The following is a 17266-nucleotide window of genomic DNA, read 5'->3' on the forward strand; positions in this document are numbered from 1 at the left end:
CAGCACCTCTCTTAAGTCTGTAAAACACGCTAGTGTGAGGCCGGCCTAATGCTGTAGATAAGCCCTCGATGTATCCTGAAAGATGAGAAAAAGAGGTTATATTATACTCACTCAGGGGCGGTCCGGTATGATGGGTGTCGCAGTCTGGGGCCTCCCATCTTCTTACGATGACATCCTCTTCTTGTCTTCACGCACCAGGGCAGGCTCTGGGCCTCTCTGACCTTTCCCAGTATCTGCGCACTGCAGTATTTTGCTCTGCCCTCAACGGGACAGATAAAGTACGCCTGCGCCGTAGCGTGAAGACAAGAAGAGGACGTCATTGTAAGAAGATGGGAGGTCCCGGACCGCAACGCCCATCAGACCAAACCGCATCGGGACCGCCCCTGGGTGAGTATAATCTAACCTGTTTTTCTTACCTTTCAGGTTACATCGGGGGCTTATCTACAGCATTCCAGAATGCATTACAGAATGCTGTAGATAAGCCCCTGGTGCCGGTGGCCGCAGCTCATATACGATTTTGGGGTGACAGGCTCCCTTTAAGGGAACAGGTGTACGGGAATGGAGGCGCCGTCTTGCCGGTTTAGGCAACGTTCACATTAGCGTTTCCCGTCGCTGCGTCGGGAAACGCTGCGGCAACGCATGCGTCATGCGCCCCTATATTTAACATGGGGGGCGCATGGACATGCGTTGTGCTGCGTTGTGCGACGCATGCGTTTTTTTTGCCGCAAGCGTTGGGCGCAGAAAATGCAACAAGTTGCATTTTTCTTGCGTCCAAATTTCGGAAAAAAAAGGACGCATGCGTCGCAAAACGCAGCGTTTTTGTGTGCGTTTTTAATTTGCGTTGTGCGTTGCACAACGCAAATCTGAACGTAGCCTTATTAGGTCCTTTCCCTGTTCTATCATTTGTGCGCCATTAAGCTGCTCGTTCGTCAGGGCGGGAGCGCCCCCTACAGCTTCTTCTCGGGCCTGTGGAGGGTCTGCGGCCGGCAGGTGATGGCTGCAGGCTCCCTGGAGGGCACGTTAGGGCGCAGCCTCCTGTGAGACACTGGCGGAGGACGGAGCTGAGAGATGAGCCCGCGGGAACGTTACACCGGTCTCCATCATTGTACTGTACGTGTAGCGGCCTACAACCCCCTCCGGCTCCGGTCAGTGAGGACCGTCACCTCACAGCGCCCCCGTGTGGAGCCGCACGGCAATAGCGTCACGTGGACACCTGTAGACCTGCGATGATGCGATCCGCGGCCCCAGGGATCACGGGGGCGGAGCGTGCAGCGAGGGGACGCCGGAAACGGACGACGCTGCAGCTGCTCGGTGTGGGGCCGAGACAGCCGGAAGTGGGGAGAGCTGAGGGGCGGTGTGCGGCGGCGGCTATCTGCCCCGGGACCGGTGAGTGTGGCGGTGTGTGACGTCACGGGTGGCCCCATTTACGTCATTCTGAGACCTGTACTTTCCGTTCCAGTGATGGAGGGGCGCGCAGCCTATGAGGAGTACCCGTACCCCGTGGTTTTCCTGCCCCCCTACGAGAACCCCCCGGCATGGATACCCCTCCAGGAGGTAATGGTGCCGTGCTGGACGAAGAGGCTCCTACCAAGGGGGATAACGGGGACGGTCCCCCGGCAGGAGGCGCACTGGCCGCTCTGCGCTCTAGCCTCCATGGTCTCCGGTTCCCTGCTTGTCTCCTGTGGGTCTGGACAGTAGAATCCTCAGTGGGGATCTGGTGCCCACAGTGGGGGAGAAACTCGTCCTTAGCGCATCTGCGTTCTGTAAATGGTACAGGGGGCTCTATGGGTACGGTGGCATGAGGGGAGCTCTATGGGTACGGGGATGTGAGGGAGGCTCTATGGGTACGGGGATGTGAGGGAGGGTCTATGGGGATGTGAGGGGGGCTCTATGGGGATGTGAGGGGAGCTCTATGGGTACGGGGATGTGAGGGGGGCTCTATGGGTACGGGGATGTGAGGGAGGGTCTATGGGGATGTGAGGGGGGCTCTATGGGTACGGGGATGTGAGGGGGGCTCTATGGGTACGGGGATGTGAGGGGGGCTCTATGGGGATGTGAGGGGAGCTCTATGGGTACGGGGATGTGAGGGAGGCTCTATGGGGATGTGAGGGGAGCTCTATGGGTACGGGGATGTGAGGGGAGCTCTATGGGTACGGGGATGTGAGGGAGGGTCTATGGGGATGTGAGGGGGGCTCTATGGGTACGGGGATGTGAGGGGGGCTCTATGGGTACGGGGATGTGAGGGGGGCTCTATGGGGATGTGAGGGGAGCTCTATGGGTACGGGGATGTGAGGGAGGCTCTATGGGGATGTGAGGGGAGCTCTATGGGTACGGGGATGTGAGGGAGGCTCTATGGGTACGGGGATGTGAGGGGGGCTCTATGGGGATGTGAGGGGGGCTCTATGGGTACGGGGATGTGAGGGGGGCTCTATGGGGATGTGAGGGGGGCTCTATGGGTACGGGGATGTGAGGGAGGCTCTATGGGGATGTGAGGGGAGCTCTATGGGTACGGGGATGTGAGGGAGGCTCTATGGGGATGTGAGGGGGGCTCTATGGGTACGGGGATGTGAGGGGGGCTCTATGGGGATGTGAGGGGGGCTCTATGGGTACGGGGATGTGAGGGAGGCTCTATGGGGATGTGAGGGGGGCTCTATGGGTACGGGGATGTGAGGGGGGCTCTATGGGTACGGGGATGTGAGGGGGGCTCTATGGGGATGTGAGGGGGGGCTCTATGGGTACGGGGATGTGAGGGAGGCTCTATGGGGATGTGAGGGGGGCTCTATGGGTACGGGGATGTGAGGGGGGCTCTATGGGTACGGGGATGTGAGGGGGGCTCTATGGGGATGTGAGGGGAGCTCTATGGGTACGGGGATGTGAGGGGGGCTCTATGGGGATGTGAGGGGAGCTCTATGGGGATGTGAGGGGGGCTCTATGGGTATGGGGATGTGAGGGGCCTCTCTAGGTACGGGGATGTGAGTGGGGTGGTATGGGGATGTGAGGGGGCTCTATGGGTACGGGGATTTGAGGGGTGCTCTTTGGGTACGGTGCATGAGGGGGGCTCTATGGGTACAGGGATGTGAGGGGGTCTCTCTCTAGGTACAGGAATGTGAGGGGGGCTCTATGGTTATGGGGATGTGAGGGGGCTCTATGGTTATAGGGATGTGAGGGGGCTCTATTGGTATGGGAATGTGAGGGGGGCTCTATGGGTACGGGGATGTGAGGGGGGCTCTATGGGTATGGGGGTGCTCTGTGGGTATGGGGTCGCAAGGGGGTGCTCTTTGGGTGTGGGAGTTGTGAAGGGGGCTCTATTGGTACGGGGATGTGATGGCGCTCTATGGGTACGGAGATGTGGGGGGCTCTATGGGTACGGGGATGTGAGGGGGGCTCTATGGGCACGGGGATGTGATGGCGCTCTATGGGTACGGAGATGTGAGGGGGGTTCTATGGGTACGGGGATGTGAGGGGGCTCTGTGGGTACGGGGTTGCGAGGGGGTGCTCTTTGGGTGTGGGAGTTGTGAGGGGGCGCTCTCTGGGTATGGGGGCGATCTATACGTACGGGTGAACTCTAGGCATATGGGGTCATGCGGGAGCACACTAGAGATAAAGGGGTGCGCTCTAAAGGTAAGTCACATGTACCAGACTTTAGATATGTAAAACCTTCCACATTTTGCAATTTTTCAACAATTTGCAATCTCACAGCAAATCTACAACCAAAGCCGCGGGTTTATGCTGCTTTCCTTGTACGCTGTGATCATGGTAAAATCTGTGAAAATCCAGATCCAATTGCCTGTGATCAGATGTGAAATTCTGCTTGGCTTTGATTTTTCCGCATGTGGCTGGGATTTGCTATAACCCCCACCTTGCAGCTGCTGTAATGTGCTGAGGTTTTTCATAGGTAAATGTTGCGGTTATGTGCACACTTGGTTTGTCAGGTTAGCATGTTCCTTAACTGCCTGAAAAAGTGTTAACAAAAATAGACATGCACTGATAGGTCCAGAAACACATGGACAGTGACTGAATATCTTGGTGATTTCAGCTCTGCAGGCCACTTTTATTTATTTTTTAAATAAAACAAGATACAATTAAAGTGGAGACTTACAGTGACGGAGCCAAATTTTTAAAATCTGACCAGTGTCACTTTATGTGGTGATAACTCTGGAACGCTGATTCCGAGATTTGTTTTTTCGTGGCACATTATACTTTATGATAATGGTAAATTTAGGTCAAAATGTTTTGTGTTTATTTATAAAAACAAATATCAGAAATTTGATAAAAATGTTTAAAAAAAATTAGCCATTTTCAAACTTTGAATGATTATTATTATTATACATTTATATAGCGCCATTTATTCCATGGCGCTGTACATGTGAAAAGGGGGCAAATATAGACAAGTACAATAAACATTAGCAGTACAAGGCATACAGGTACATAAGGAGGGAGGACCCTGCCCGCGAGGGCTCACAGTCTGCAGGGGGTGGGTGAAGATACACTAGGAGAGGATAGAGCTGGTTGTGCGGCGGTTCAGTAGGTTGAGGATCACTGCAGGCTGTAGGCTTCTCGGAAGAGGTGAGTCTTCAGGTTCCTTTTGAAGGTTTCTATGGTAGGTGAGAGTCTGATGTGTTGTGGTAGAGAGTCCTAGAGTATGGGGGAAGCACGGGAGAAATCTTATATTGTGGGAAGAGGAGATAAGAGGGGAGTAGAGAAGGAGATCTTGAGAGGATCGGAGGTTGTGTGTAGGTAAGTACCCGGAGACGAGGTCACAGATGTATGGAGGACACAGGTTGTGGATGGCTTTGTATGTCATAGTAAGGGTTTTTGAACTGTAGCCTCTGGACGATAGGAAGCCAGTGAAGGGCTTGGCATAGGGGAGGCTGGGGAATAGCGGGGAGACAGGTAGACTAGTCGGGCAGCAGAGTGTAGGATGGATTGGAGTGGTGCTAGAGGGGAGTCCAGAGAGTAGGAGGTTGCAGTAATCGAGGCGGGAGATGATGAGGCCATGTACTAGTGTTTTTGTGGTTTCATGGTCAAGGAATGCACGGATGCGGGAAATATTTTTGAGTCAGCAGGAGGAGGCAAGGGCTTGGATATGTGGCTTGAAAGAGAGGGCAGAGTCGAGGATCACCCCGAGGCACCGGGCGTGTGGATAGGTCTGGTGGAGGGGTAGAGTGAGATGGGGGAAAGATAAATTCTGTTTTGTCCATGTTGAGTTTTAGAAAGCAAGCTGAAAAGAAAGCTGAAATAGACTCAGTGTGGGATTTTGGTGAGTAAGGAGGTGAGGTCAGGTCCGGATAGGTAGATCTGCGTCATCGGCGTAGAGATGATACTGCATACCGTGGGATTCTATGAGCTGTCTCAGGCTGAAGGTGTAGATGGAGAAGAGTAGGGGTCCTAGGACTGAGCCTTTACTCCAGATATTCATACCACAGCAAACCATTAATAAATAACATTTCCATCATGCCTGCTTTTCATCAGCACCATTTGTAAAATGTTTTTACTTTGTTAGCATTTCAGGAGGTTTAAAAATGTAGCAGGAATCTTTCATTTTTTTTTTCCAGGAAATTTGCTAAATTCCCTTTTTTAGGGACTTATCCATGTTTGACGTGACTTTAGGGGTCCTATATATTGGAAAAACCCCAATAGTAATACCATTTTAAAAACTGCGCCCCTTAATATATTGTCAATTGCTTTCAGGTAGTTTATTAACCCTTCAGGTGATTTTCAGGAATTAATGCAAATTGACATGAAAGAAATAGTGTATTTTTACCACCAAAATTTCCCAGACAATTATGCATGGCCTATAAGTCTCCTCACTCTGACATGCCAGACTTGGCTTGTCACTCTCCAAAAGGAAAAACGTTACCCCTTAGAACCTAGTTTTAAATATGTGAATTGCTGCTCAGAGAGCTGGTGATTGACTCGACCATTGCAGAATATTCCACTTCTTTGCATTAACCTCTTAACCCCCTCAAGGAGACCTCAGGTTGTCATGCAAATGCATCGATGACTTGAAAAAGACAAGGTGGTGTTTAATACGCGTGGGTCCATGTTTCCTTTCCAGCCAGTTCCATGCATATGGGTTTGAACGCCATCATTCACACTGGGCAATCCCTGCCTTTTTCCCAGGTTTTTGTCTTATCATGCCTTTTTGATTTCCTGAGATTTTCATGTTTTATTGTGCTTACAGCATATATTTATTTGGTTATTTTATCGGTCATATATTTTGCGTGGCCATGATAAAAATGCATATTCAGCACTGTTAAAGCTTAGGAATTATATCAATATTTGTGATGATATTGGGATTACGTATGGAAAATGTATTGTGATGGATTTTGATTACCATATCGATTTGTAAGATTACTATTATCTGGCTGCTAAGATTGTGTGTATTACAAAGTATATTTTTGGATACACCACAAGCTGGCATTCATAGCTGTACAATGACAAGCACAGAGGTTTTCTACAGTCCCTGTCCTGACAACCCATCGACGCCCCGTGATCGTGTGACAGGGGCACCAATGGGTGGGTCTTATGACACTCTTCTGGCACAGTCAAGTTACATTACAAGAGATTGAGAGCGGCATTTAGCAAGTTAACAGCCGCAGGTGGATTGTGATTTTGCCCTTGGCTGTCAGGGGCATAAGTCAGATGATTAGATTAGCTGTCATATGTGGGATCAGCACCCGAGCCCGCATCAAAGGCAGGGACATGACCATCGATATACTTATATGCCCAAGGTCGTAAAGGGTTTAAACCTGCAGTGTTGTATACGTCTGGAGTAGGTCTAATTTTATTGTTAGTCATTGTCAGACTGATTCGGCTGTGGAAAACGCCTGAAATCAGCAAACGCTCAATAGCATGTAAACCTGACTTACTATTCTTATGCTCAGGCTTTTGAGTATCTTTTAACCACTTCTTCAGGTTTCTAAAATCAACAAACAGTTGTAAGAAGTGACCCGACTATTTTGGTGTTTTCTGCTCCGAAGACATTCTGTACTTTACAATACAAGTCAATGGGAAAGCTCAGAAGAAGCCCGGACTTCTCGTAGAGCGTTTTGTCATATTTTCTGCTTAAAAATCCGTTAGCCATTACATCATTATTCAATGAAATGAAAAAAGAAGAGAAATTGACCTGAACAAAACTATACAAAACCATAGGAAATGCTACCCCGCTGGCGGATAAAACCGTCAGGAAATAACCGAAAAGAAAAGATCACCACAAGACATTTCAGGAAACTCTGTGTTTATTCCAGAAGCGTCTTCTGCTTGAAGAACTCAGTGGGTTTGATGGAGTTTAAAATACTTTGTGTGCACATAGCCTGAACGGAATCTGTCAGCAGGTTTCTGCTATGTAATCTGTCAGCAGTATGATGTAGGGGCAGAGACCCTGATTCCAGCAGTGTATCACTTACTTTACTGGGTGCAGCTGTAGTGATAGTCGCTGCCTTCTCTGCTGCAGATCTAGCGGAGCTCAGTTGTTGAGCTGCGTATAACTCCCCACACCACAGCTTTCTGTATACATTACATAGCGACAGGAGGATGCTAATCACTGCTGAGGGCGAGGTTACACTAGGAGGCATGAGGACAGTCCTGTAGTGATAATCTCCTGCTTATAAAATACTGATTGTAGTGAAGCAGCAAAACACAACATCACTGTAATCGGGGTCTCTGCTCCTACATTATGGTCCTCACAGGTTACACAGCATAAGCCTCCTGACCAATTCCCTTTAAGTGGTTTTTAGTTGCTGGCACAGCACTGAATGGGCATATTGTAGTGAGCAGAGGCTATTAGGTGGGCAATCAAAACTAGTTTGTGCCCCGATTATGGCGCAGCTGCTGGGTTTTGGCTCGTCTAGGGACTGGTATCACCGCTATGAACCATTTTCTTCTGTGGCTGCAGCTTCCATGGATTCTCCAAACACAGTGTAAAAGATCAGAATTAACAACTGAATAATCCAGAGGTTTCTTGTGTGGCAAAAATGGGACAGGTTTTTTTTTTTTTAATTTTGTGTGTAAAATTAGCAAATTTAAAAAAAAAAAATGAAAAAAAAAATCCTAGTAAAAGAAACTATAGAAATATATGGTATTACTATAATATGTATATGAAAACGGGCCCAAACAAATGGAGCAAGAAGAAATGATTTTTTTTTTTGTTTTTTTTTTTTGCAGTCTGCAAAAAAGTTATAGTTGTTAAACCACGTCATGGCTGAAATCGCAAAACCATTGTGTTATCATTTAGGACCAAAGCTCCAGTGAACCACGTTGTTAATGATGGTATGTGTCTGTTATAGCGCATCTACAACGCGGACTACAACAACGAGCTGACACGTTTCCTGCCTCGCTCCATTCTCCTGAAGAAGCCGCCAGGGGCGCAGGTCGGTACATGGCTCAGGCTGGAGGAGCTCCTGTTACTGTGTGTAAATAGCAACATACATACATACATACATACATTCATTCATTCATTCATTCATTCATTCATTTTCAGTTGTCAACCACTACAGTGTGTTACTTATGGAAGGTTTTCACTCTTTGGTGTTTTTTGGCAGCACACTTTTTTTTTTGGCGGGGCCAGTCATTCATCTTGCTTGCTCTCCATCTATCTATATTCGCCATTCTATGGTTCTATGAAGCCAGAGCTGTTGATCGTAGAGGTAGAGGTGGTGAGGTGTGTGTATATAAATGATGCAGCGAGCAGTGGGGCTTGGTTTGAACAGTCACTTTATGCTGACAGCCCCTTTAAATACTGCTGTCGGTCTCTAACAGTAGCATTCATGACGTCTTTGCCGGTGTGCGTGCAATACTCGAAAATGGTATCAAGAAAAATATCAGCTCAGGGCAAAAAGAGACAAACTCTCAGATGGCTCCTGGCGACACATTCTTCTTGTTTTTTACAAGCTACTGATTTTTTTATTTTATTTTTTTTTCTGCAGCTTGGCTTTAACATCAGAGGTGGAAAAGCGTCCCAGCTCGGTATCTTTATTTCCAAGGTATGGCTGTAGTACATTATAAGCGTGGCGCCATTCCGTAGAGAGGATCAGGAAATGCCGCATTGTTTCTGTAAAGCTACTTTCACACTAGCGTTAACTGCAATCCGTCACAATGCGTCGTTTTGCAGAAAAAACGCATCCTGCAAAAGTGCTTGCAGGATGCGTTTTTTCCCCATAGACTTGTAATGATGACGCATTGCGACGGATTGCCACAAATCGCATCCGTCGTGCGACGGATGCGTCATGCTTTGGCGGACCGTCGGGAGCAAAAAACGCTACATGTAACGTTTTTTGCTCCTGACGGACCGCTTTTTTCGACCGCACATGCGCGGCCGGAACTCCGACCCCACCTCCCCGCACCTCACAACGGGGCAGCGGATGCGCCGGAGAAATGCATCCGCTGCCTCCGTTGTGCAGTGCGCTAAACGCTAGCGTCGGAATCTCTGCCCGACGCATTGCGACGGGGAGATTCCGACGCTAGTGTGAAAGTAGCGTTACTCCTGACTGTATGAAGTGCAGGGTAATAGGAGCCTGGGGTCACACTCACACTTGTCGGGGGCTGCGACTGGAGCTCTCATTGCAGATTCCTTCATATGTGACAGGATGAAAGAAACTTTATTCTTCCCATCAAAAAACCACATTGCTGAGGACCCCATTATAAGTCAGTGGGGGTCCAGCGAGCTGTTAGTGTCTGTCTAGTGTCACATCAAGCACACCATCAGTTCCTGACTGTTCGGTATACACCTGCCTATACCGACCACCTATTCCCACCACGGTAGAGCGCCCTTCTGAGGTTACACAACACCCATTGCCAAGACGTTTGCTGTAACTTGTAGAACCTTGTCAGGATATTTTCGGAGAAGTGATCTTCTGTCTGGAAGGCTTCTTCACAGCATAAAGCTGGAGACCCTCCGATATTCTGTGAAGTTGCCTGTGTATTTTGTCACACTAGTGACCACTGAGGCATTAGCCTTGTAGTAATGTAGCCGATCATGCAGTATGGGAACAGTGACCAAAGAGAAATCCAACCTGACAGATCACATACAAGACAAATGTCTGTAATCACAAGCAATCGTTGAGATATTATTTTTAGTGATGAGGGAGTGTGCTGGGATAAGGTGTTATCTGAGCATGCTCGGGTGCTAACCGACTGTTTTCGTCATGCTTGAAAGTTATGTTTGAGTCCCCGCAAGTGCATTTCTCACTGCTATTTGACAGCTGCAACACATGCAGGGATTGCCTGACAAACGGGCATGTGTCGAGCAGCCACGAGACATGCAGCTGCGGGGACGCGAATATATAAATTTTTTCCTCCTGATCATTCCATTTTCATCTGTGAGAGGATTAGTAATAAAGCAAGTGCATGAAATAATTACCATAGGGTACTTGGTAAGCACTATTTTTGATTAAAAAAAGCATAAAGCTGTCCCACTGCGGCAAGGTATACCCAAAGCTGGGCGTCCGGGTGGGACCCTGTGACTCTCTGCCACTGTTCACACTAGGTAGGTTTTAACATTAGAGAGTGTAGGTACTGTCCCAAATGGGTACACCTTGCCGCGGCGGGACAGCTTTATGCTTTTTTGATGTTTTAACATGCCTGAGCTCCAGTGTACAAAGCCAGGTCCATAAATTTGGGTGGGTTTGGGGGGGAAGAACTTGACTGGATGCACAGAGCCCTGACCTCAGCCCCATTGAACCAGAAATAAATACCGTCCTCAGGTTGTAGTCGCCGGTTTTCACTTTTGAGGCATTGCTGATGGTAGGACAGAGGAATTGTTACTTGCATAAATGTCAATCACAGATAGCCCTGGAAAAATCTACGCTGTTTTCATACAAAATTGTTTTAAAAACGCTTTTTTAACCTGCTTGGAAACGCAATATTATAATTATTAAAACATGATGGCGCTGTAATTTCTCAGTGAAGGTGCACGCTCCAAGTGTCGGAAGACATGACAACATTAGAAGTGGCTGTAATGGGCAGCAAGCACGGTGGCTCAGTGGTTAGCACTGCAGCCTTGCAGCGCTGGGGTTCTAGGTTAATATCCCACCTAGGACAACATCTGCAAGGAGTTTGTATGTTCTCCTCCGTGGGTTTCCTCTGGGTTCTCCAGTTTCCTCCCACATTCCAAAGGCATACTGCTAGGGATTCTAGACTGTGAGCCCCAATGGGGATGGCGGTGATAATGTGTGCAAACTGTAAAGCGCTGTGGAATATGTTAGCGCTATGTAAAAATAAAGATTATTATTATAAAGATTATTATAATCCCTGTCGTGTAGGTGATCCCCGACTCTGACGCTCATCGCGCCGGCCTGCAGGAAGGAGACCAGGTGCTGACTGTCAACAACGTGGACTTCCAGGATATTGAGCACAGCAAGGTACCGCCTCTGACCACCATACTTCCAGTAACCACCATTTTAACATATATAGTATATCTCTTTTTTTTAATCCGTACCATTTGTGAAAACAAGAGACTTCTACTATTTAATTGTCTAAGGGTCTCTTCCGTTTGTCCTTCTGTCTGTCACGGATATTCATTGGTCGTGGCCTCTGTCTGTCATGGAATGCAAGTCACTGATTGGTCTCATCAGCTGCCTGTCATGGCTGCCGCGACCAATCAGCGACGGCCACAGTCCGATTAGTCCCTCCCTAGTCCCCTGCAGTCAGCACCCGCTCCATACTCCCCTCAGTCACCGCTCACACAGGGTTAATGCCAGCGGTAACGGACCGCATTATGCCGCGGGTAACTCACTCAGTTACCACCGCTATTAACCCTGTGTGACCAAGTTTTTACTATTGATGCTGCCTATGCAGCGTCAATAGTAAAAACATCTAATGCTAAAAATAATTTAAAAAAATAAAAAATCATTATATACTCACCTCGCGACGCACCGGTGACCGCTCCATGCAAGCGGCAGGTTCCGGTGCCAAGGATGGTATGGGAGAAGGACCTGCCATGACGTCACGGTCATGTGACCGCGACGTCATCACAGGGCCTGCGCGAGAAGGACCTGCCATGACATCACGATCATGTGACCGAACTACAAGGGGCCCTCGGAAGGTGAGTATATTTTTATTTTTTAACCTGTGACATGCGTGGCTGGGCAATATGCTACGTGGCTGGGCAATATGCTACGTGGCTGGGCAATATGCTACGTGGCTGGGCAATATGCTACGTGGCTGGGCAATATGCTACGTGGCTGGGCAATATGCTACGTGGCTGGGTAATATACTACGTGGGCTGGGCAATATGCTACGTGACTGGGCAATATACTACGTGGCTCTGTGCAATATACTACGTGGCTCTGTGCAATATACTACGTGGCTCTGTGCAATATACTACGTGGCTCTGTGCAATATACTACGTGGGCTGGGCAATATACTACGTGGACATGCATATTTTAGAATACCAGATGCGTTAGAATCGGGCCACCATCTAGTTATAATATATTTTCCCCTAGAAATCTGCTTCATTCTCCTAGGCTGCACTCGGTGAATTACTGACACAGATGGCAGTTGGTGCTGATAAAGTTCTATGGAGAATTGTAGCTGCCATTTCAGGAGAACGTGCAGCAGAACGTCTGTGTCTTCCTCTATCTCCTCCCTCCATCGAGTTTTATGAGCACCAACTGCCATCTCCTCTCTCAGTAATACAGATTTTATCCAGGAATTGAGTGTGAAAGGCAAACCGATTTCTTTGATAGGATAAATTACAAGGTTGCTTAGTTTTATGTACTATCAATAGGAATTAAAATGACAGTTACTATTCATTGGTTTCCATTTCTAAGTTCAGTGTTGGTGTTGGGTTCACCTTTATACATGGCTCGTTTTGGTGCATTTTGTGTTGTCTCTTGGCCATGTTGATAAAGTTTAGTTGCCCCCCAAAAAGTATGATTTAACTTCCTTCCTTTTGCTGCATTTTTGCACTTACCCAGGTTAAAAAATACAGAGAAGTGACAGCCTGCAGTTTACAAAAACTCAGCAGTTTTCCAAATCAGTCAGGAAAATTAAACTAAGAAACTTTTTTGATAAACTAAAAAATTAAACTAAGCGGCATATGGCAATTTTGAATGTCTGTTTTCTGCATTATTTTGGGGCTGATTTAACCAGGGGCGTGTTAAGCGCTGTATTAACATACAGCACAGTGGCACGCACTTATACAGCGCACGTGAATATGGAGGACTACCTGACAGCAGGTTTACTTAATGTCCTGCTGATTTTATCACAAGAAGATTATCAAAACTACAGGAAGCAGCCCAGTAAGTGACACAGCGCTGGAATCAGGGTCTCTGTCTCTGCACTATGCTGCTCTCAAATTGGGTAGCAAAAACTTAGTGCCAGGTTCCCTTTAAGCTAGAGCAGGTCAATATACCCATTTTATTTTTGGGTGGGTATTTTTAAAGTGTGGGCAGCATTTCAAGTTGTCAGCCAACAGAAACATTAGACTTGGCCCTGCTCCTCTGCCATATGCTGTACAGAAGGCCGGGTGTGAGCCGCTGGAGCGCTCTTTGTACCGTCCTTGTGCTAATCTCCAGCGATGATAAGTCACTACCACTAAACCGCCATCTTTCATCATTGCTGACAGCGACACGCCTAACCGGTTAGCTGAGATCCTGGAGGACAAGGCACCGGATTGATCTTTGTCGGCCTCCCTTCTAATTACACCCTGATTATCTCACTAATATTGTGATTAGGGTTAGAACGCTCACTCTAATATGTGTTTCCATGCTGTATAGAAGCACTCCAAGACTTGGAGTTTAATTTGTTTTTGTTTTTTTTCTCCTTTAGGCAGTGGAGATATTGAAAACTGCCAGAGAAATCTACATGCAAGTCCGCTATTTCCCATACAGTAAGTATCTGGACAGGCAGTGCCCCTACTCCAGACACTGGGCTAATCCGCCATAGCTTGGTGGCCAGAGGACTGGGTGCTTGCCAAACTTGTTCCAACTAGTCTTAGATCTTGTGGTTTCTTCAAGTATTTGATCACAATGACACTGAATGCCAGAAGACCTCCCCCATCTATAATTTCTCAACAAGATCTAAAGATGATCTCCCTTCCTCCCCTGTGAAATATCCTCCATAGCGTCTGAGTGCGCTTACTAGCCTACAATATGTATGTAAGGGTGATCACGGCCATGTCCCCTATTTCAGGTAGTGATTTATCCCCTTAGTCTGAATACCCCGTTCATGAGCTCATTTCTGAAGTAGTAGCGGCTTCTTTCCTGAGGACGGGGACCTGGTAGCATTGTTGGCGCAGCTGTGTTATTTTCCAGGATAGAGAGCCTTGTTTGCTTAGCTTGAGCAGTAGGACTTTTTCCAAACACATTTGGACTAGTTCTGCTGGGACTGTGCTAGAAATGCCTGACTTTCCCTAGATTTCCTCTTTGGAAGCTTTCTCATGCAATTATATGGTGGACGGAGAAAGGAGCGATAGTCCTCACAACATCGTCTCAGCAACCCCGATATTCAGTGAACATTCCGAAATACTAATTCATTGGAGCAGAAGTGGACGGGAGGCTTTCTTCCTATCAAATTTTAAGAGGTTAAAACAGTGGCCACATTGTTTGCTACTTTTAGAGGCCTTGTGTGGAGCGAGCTTTGCTTCTGAGCCCGCACCACACTCCATCTCACTCAACGAATGACCATTTTGCAAAACGTTCCGATAGTCGATCATCTGGCACAAGCATTGCTGGGAATGCTGGTTTCCATTATCGTTTTATCTCAGTGGGGTCTAAGGCACGTTCGCCTTCATGATGGAACATGCCACAGTCATAATCCAAAGTAGAACATCTAGGAGTGAAACCAGAGGCACACAGAGGGTGAGTATGGGCCTGTTGCTTCCTATATGTGCCATATGGCAGTGTGCATGAGTGCTAGCGCCAAGAGCAAGCTCATGTGAGCGTATAACCCGGCCAAGTGCTATGTGATGTTTTATCGGATAGCGATTGGACCAGTGTTATTCTATGGGGCAGCTCATAATCGTTTTTGTCTCCACTTCTCTCTGACTAGAGTTTGATCAGGAGGATTTGCATAATTCGCAGAGACTCGACGGCTGTGTGACCCCGTCCTTAGGATGTCTATCACCGGCTAGTGCAATTATTGCACAGCAAAATATGTGGCCGTTTTTTAAGCAACAGGGAATACATTTAATCGAATTGTTATTTATCCTTCCAGATTATCAGAGACAGAAAGAAAGAACTGTTCACTAGCGTCTCTTCATTGGATTCTTCTGTCCACGACAACAAGAATGATTGAAAGACACTCATCACTAGAGAGACCTGACTCCTGATCCGGGCGCTGGGCCGAGAGCACACGCTTATTGCCTTCTAAGATTTTATGCAGTATTTGATCAGGACAGATAACTACATGGTTTTGGTGACCTCCTACACCTTTTTAATAGTATCCGATAGAAAAAAAGTGTACACAAGAACCAAGAATAATAAGTACAAAATGTAATTAACAAAAAAGCTACAAAAGTTATTGAAAAGTGGGAAACCTGAAAAATGGCACCAAGACACCCACCACATGTTAACATGTCTGGTTTTTGTTACTTTTTTGTTAATAAAATGTACTTTTTATTATTATTGGTTCTTGTGTAAACACTTTTTTCTGAGTCTATTATATTGTACTGAACCCTATACATGTCCTTTTAGTTTGGCACTCTATTTGTATTTTTTTACCTTATTTTGATGCCTTCATTTTTGACCCAACTACCATTATATTTAAAGGGAATCTGTCACCCCAAAAATCGTATATAAGCTAAGGCCACCAGCATCAGGGGCTTATCTACAGCATTCTGTAATGCTGTAGATAGGCCCCCGATGTATCCTGAAAGGTAAGAAAAACAGGTTAGATTATACTCACCCAGGGGCGGTCCCGCTGCGGTCCGGTCCGATGGGCGTCGCGATCCGGTGTGGGGCCTCCCATCTTCTTACGATGACGTCCTCTTCTTGTATTCACGCTCTGGCGCAGGCGTACTTTGTCTGCCCTGTTGTCATCCAGCCGGAAATGCGCGCATCGCCGACCCCCGTCACATGATCGGGGGTCAGCGAAGCGTAGGCATAGTATTCAGAGGTCTCCTTGAGACCTCTATGGTTACTGATGCCAGCTTGCTGTGAGCGGCACCCAGCAAGCCTGTAATTAAGCTACATAGGAACAATCTGATGATCGCTGCTATGTAGCAGAGCCGACCAGGCTATGCCAGCTTCCAACCTCTCATGGAGCCTATTGAAGCATGGCAAAAGTTAAAAAAAAAAAAAAAAAAAAGTTTTTAAATCACCCCCCCCCCCTTTCGCCCCATTCAAAATAAAAACAAAAAATCAAATATACACCTATTTGGTATCGCTGCATTCAGAATCACCCCCGGTCTATCAATAAAAAAAATTATTAACCTTATCGCTAAACGGCGTAGCGAGAAAAAAATTCAAACCGCCCTGATTGTTTTTTTGGTCACCGCAACATTAAATTAAAATGCAATAACGGGCGATCAAAAGAACATATCTGCACCAAAATGGTATCATTAAACACGTCAGCTCGGCATGCAAAACATAAGCCCTCACCCGACCCCAGAATAAAAATGGAGACGCTACGGGTATCGGAAAATGGCGCAATTTTTTTTTTTTTTTTAGCAAAGTTTGGAATTTTTTTTCACCACTTAGATAACACAGAACCTAGACATGTTTGGCGTCTATGAACTCATAATGACCTGGAGAATCATAATATCAGGTCAGGACAGTTTTAGCATTTAGTGAACCTAGCAAAAAAGCCAAACAAAAAACATGCATGGGATTGCACTTTGGAATTTTTTTTCCACATTTTCTAGTTCACGACATGGTAAAACCAATGATGTTGTTCAAAGTACAACTTGTCCCACAAAAAATAAGCCCTCACATGGCCATATTAACAGAAAAATAAAAAAGTCATGGCTCTGGGAAGGAGGGGAGCGAAAAACGAACACAGAAAATCACAAGGTCATGAAGGGGTTATACACACTGCTATTATTTTGCACATAACGTGCCTTCTGCGATTTAGGCAGCATTTGATAATGACACATTGTAACTGACACAAACCTGTGGTTTTTCGGTCGCCTACTACACCTTTCATAGTGTGCGATCTACTGACCCTTTGACTTCTGAAATCTATTTCTATAACTGTTACCTTGTAGTATAAGTAATGGCTTCTTATGTCTTATATCAGTGTATTGGCAAATAAAGTACTTTTACCACCATTTACCAGAATGTTTGACATCCTATGGGAATGCATTAAGCAATAGACACACAGGAGG

The 17266-nt window shown here is 46.9% G+C and overlaps 1 protein-coding gene across 1 annotated transcript; it reads left to right on the forward strand.

Moving 5' to 3' along the window:
• The first annotated feature begins 904 nt into the window (after nt 1-904).
• On the forward strand, nt 905-17211 carry PDZD11 (PDZ domain containing 11). Its single transcript, XM_069747317.1, has 7 exons — nt 905-1386; nt 1460-1554; nt 8289-8372; nt 8928-8984; nt 11262-11360; nt 13771-13831; nt 15157-17211. Exons 1-7 carry the CDS (start codon nt 1227-1229, stop codon nt 15189-15191), a joined length of 591 nt encoding a protein of 196 aa, XP_069603418.1. The 5' UTR covers nt 905-1226; the 3' UTR covers nt 15192-17211.
• The last annotated feature ends 55 nt before the right edge of the window (nt 17212-17266 follow it).

Source organism: Ranitomeya imitator, chromosome 2, assembly GCF_032444005.1.
Source record: "Ranitomeya imitator isolate aRanImi1 chromosome 2, aRanImi1.pri, whole genome shotgun sequence".
In the NCBI taxonomy this organism is placed as follows: Eukaryota; Metazoa; Chordata; class Amphibia; order Anura; family Dendrobatidae; genus Ranitomeya; species Ranitomeya imitator.

Coding starts and splice junctions, on each gene's coding strand:
- PDZD11 (XM_069747317.1), top strand. CDS start 1,227: ATGATGCGATCCGCGGCCCCAGGGATCACGGGGGCGGAGCGTGCAGCG. Junction 1,387..1,459: donor GGCTATCTGCCCCGGGACCG/GTGAGTGTGGCG, acceptor TTTCCGTTCCAG/TGATGGAGGGGCGCGCAGCC. Junction 1,555..8,288: donor CATGGATACCCCTCCAGGAG/GTAATGGTGCCG, acceptor TGTCTGTTATAG/CGCATCTACAACGCGGACTA.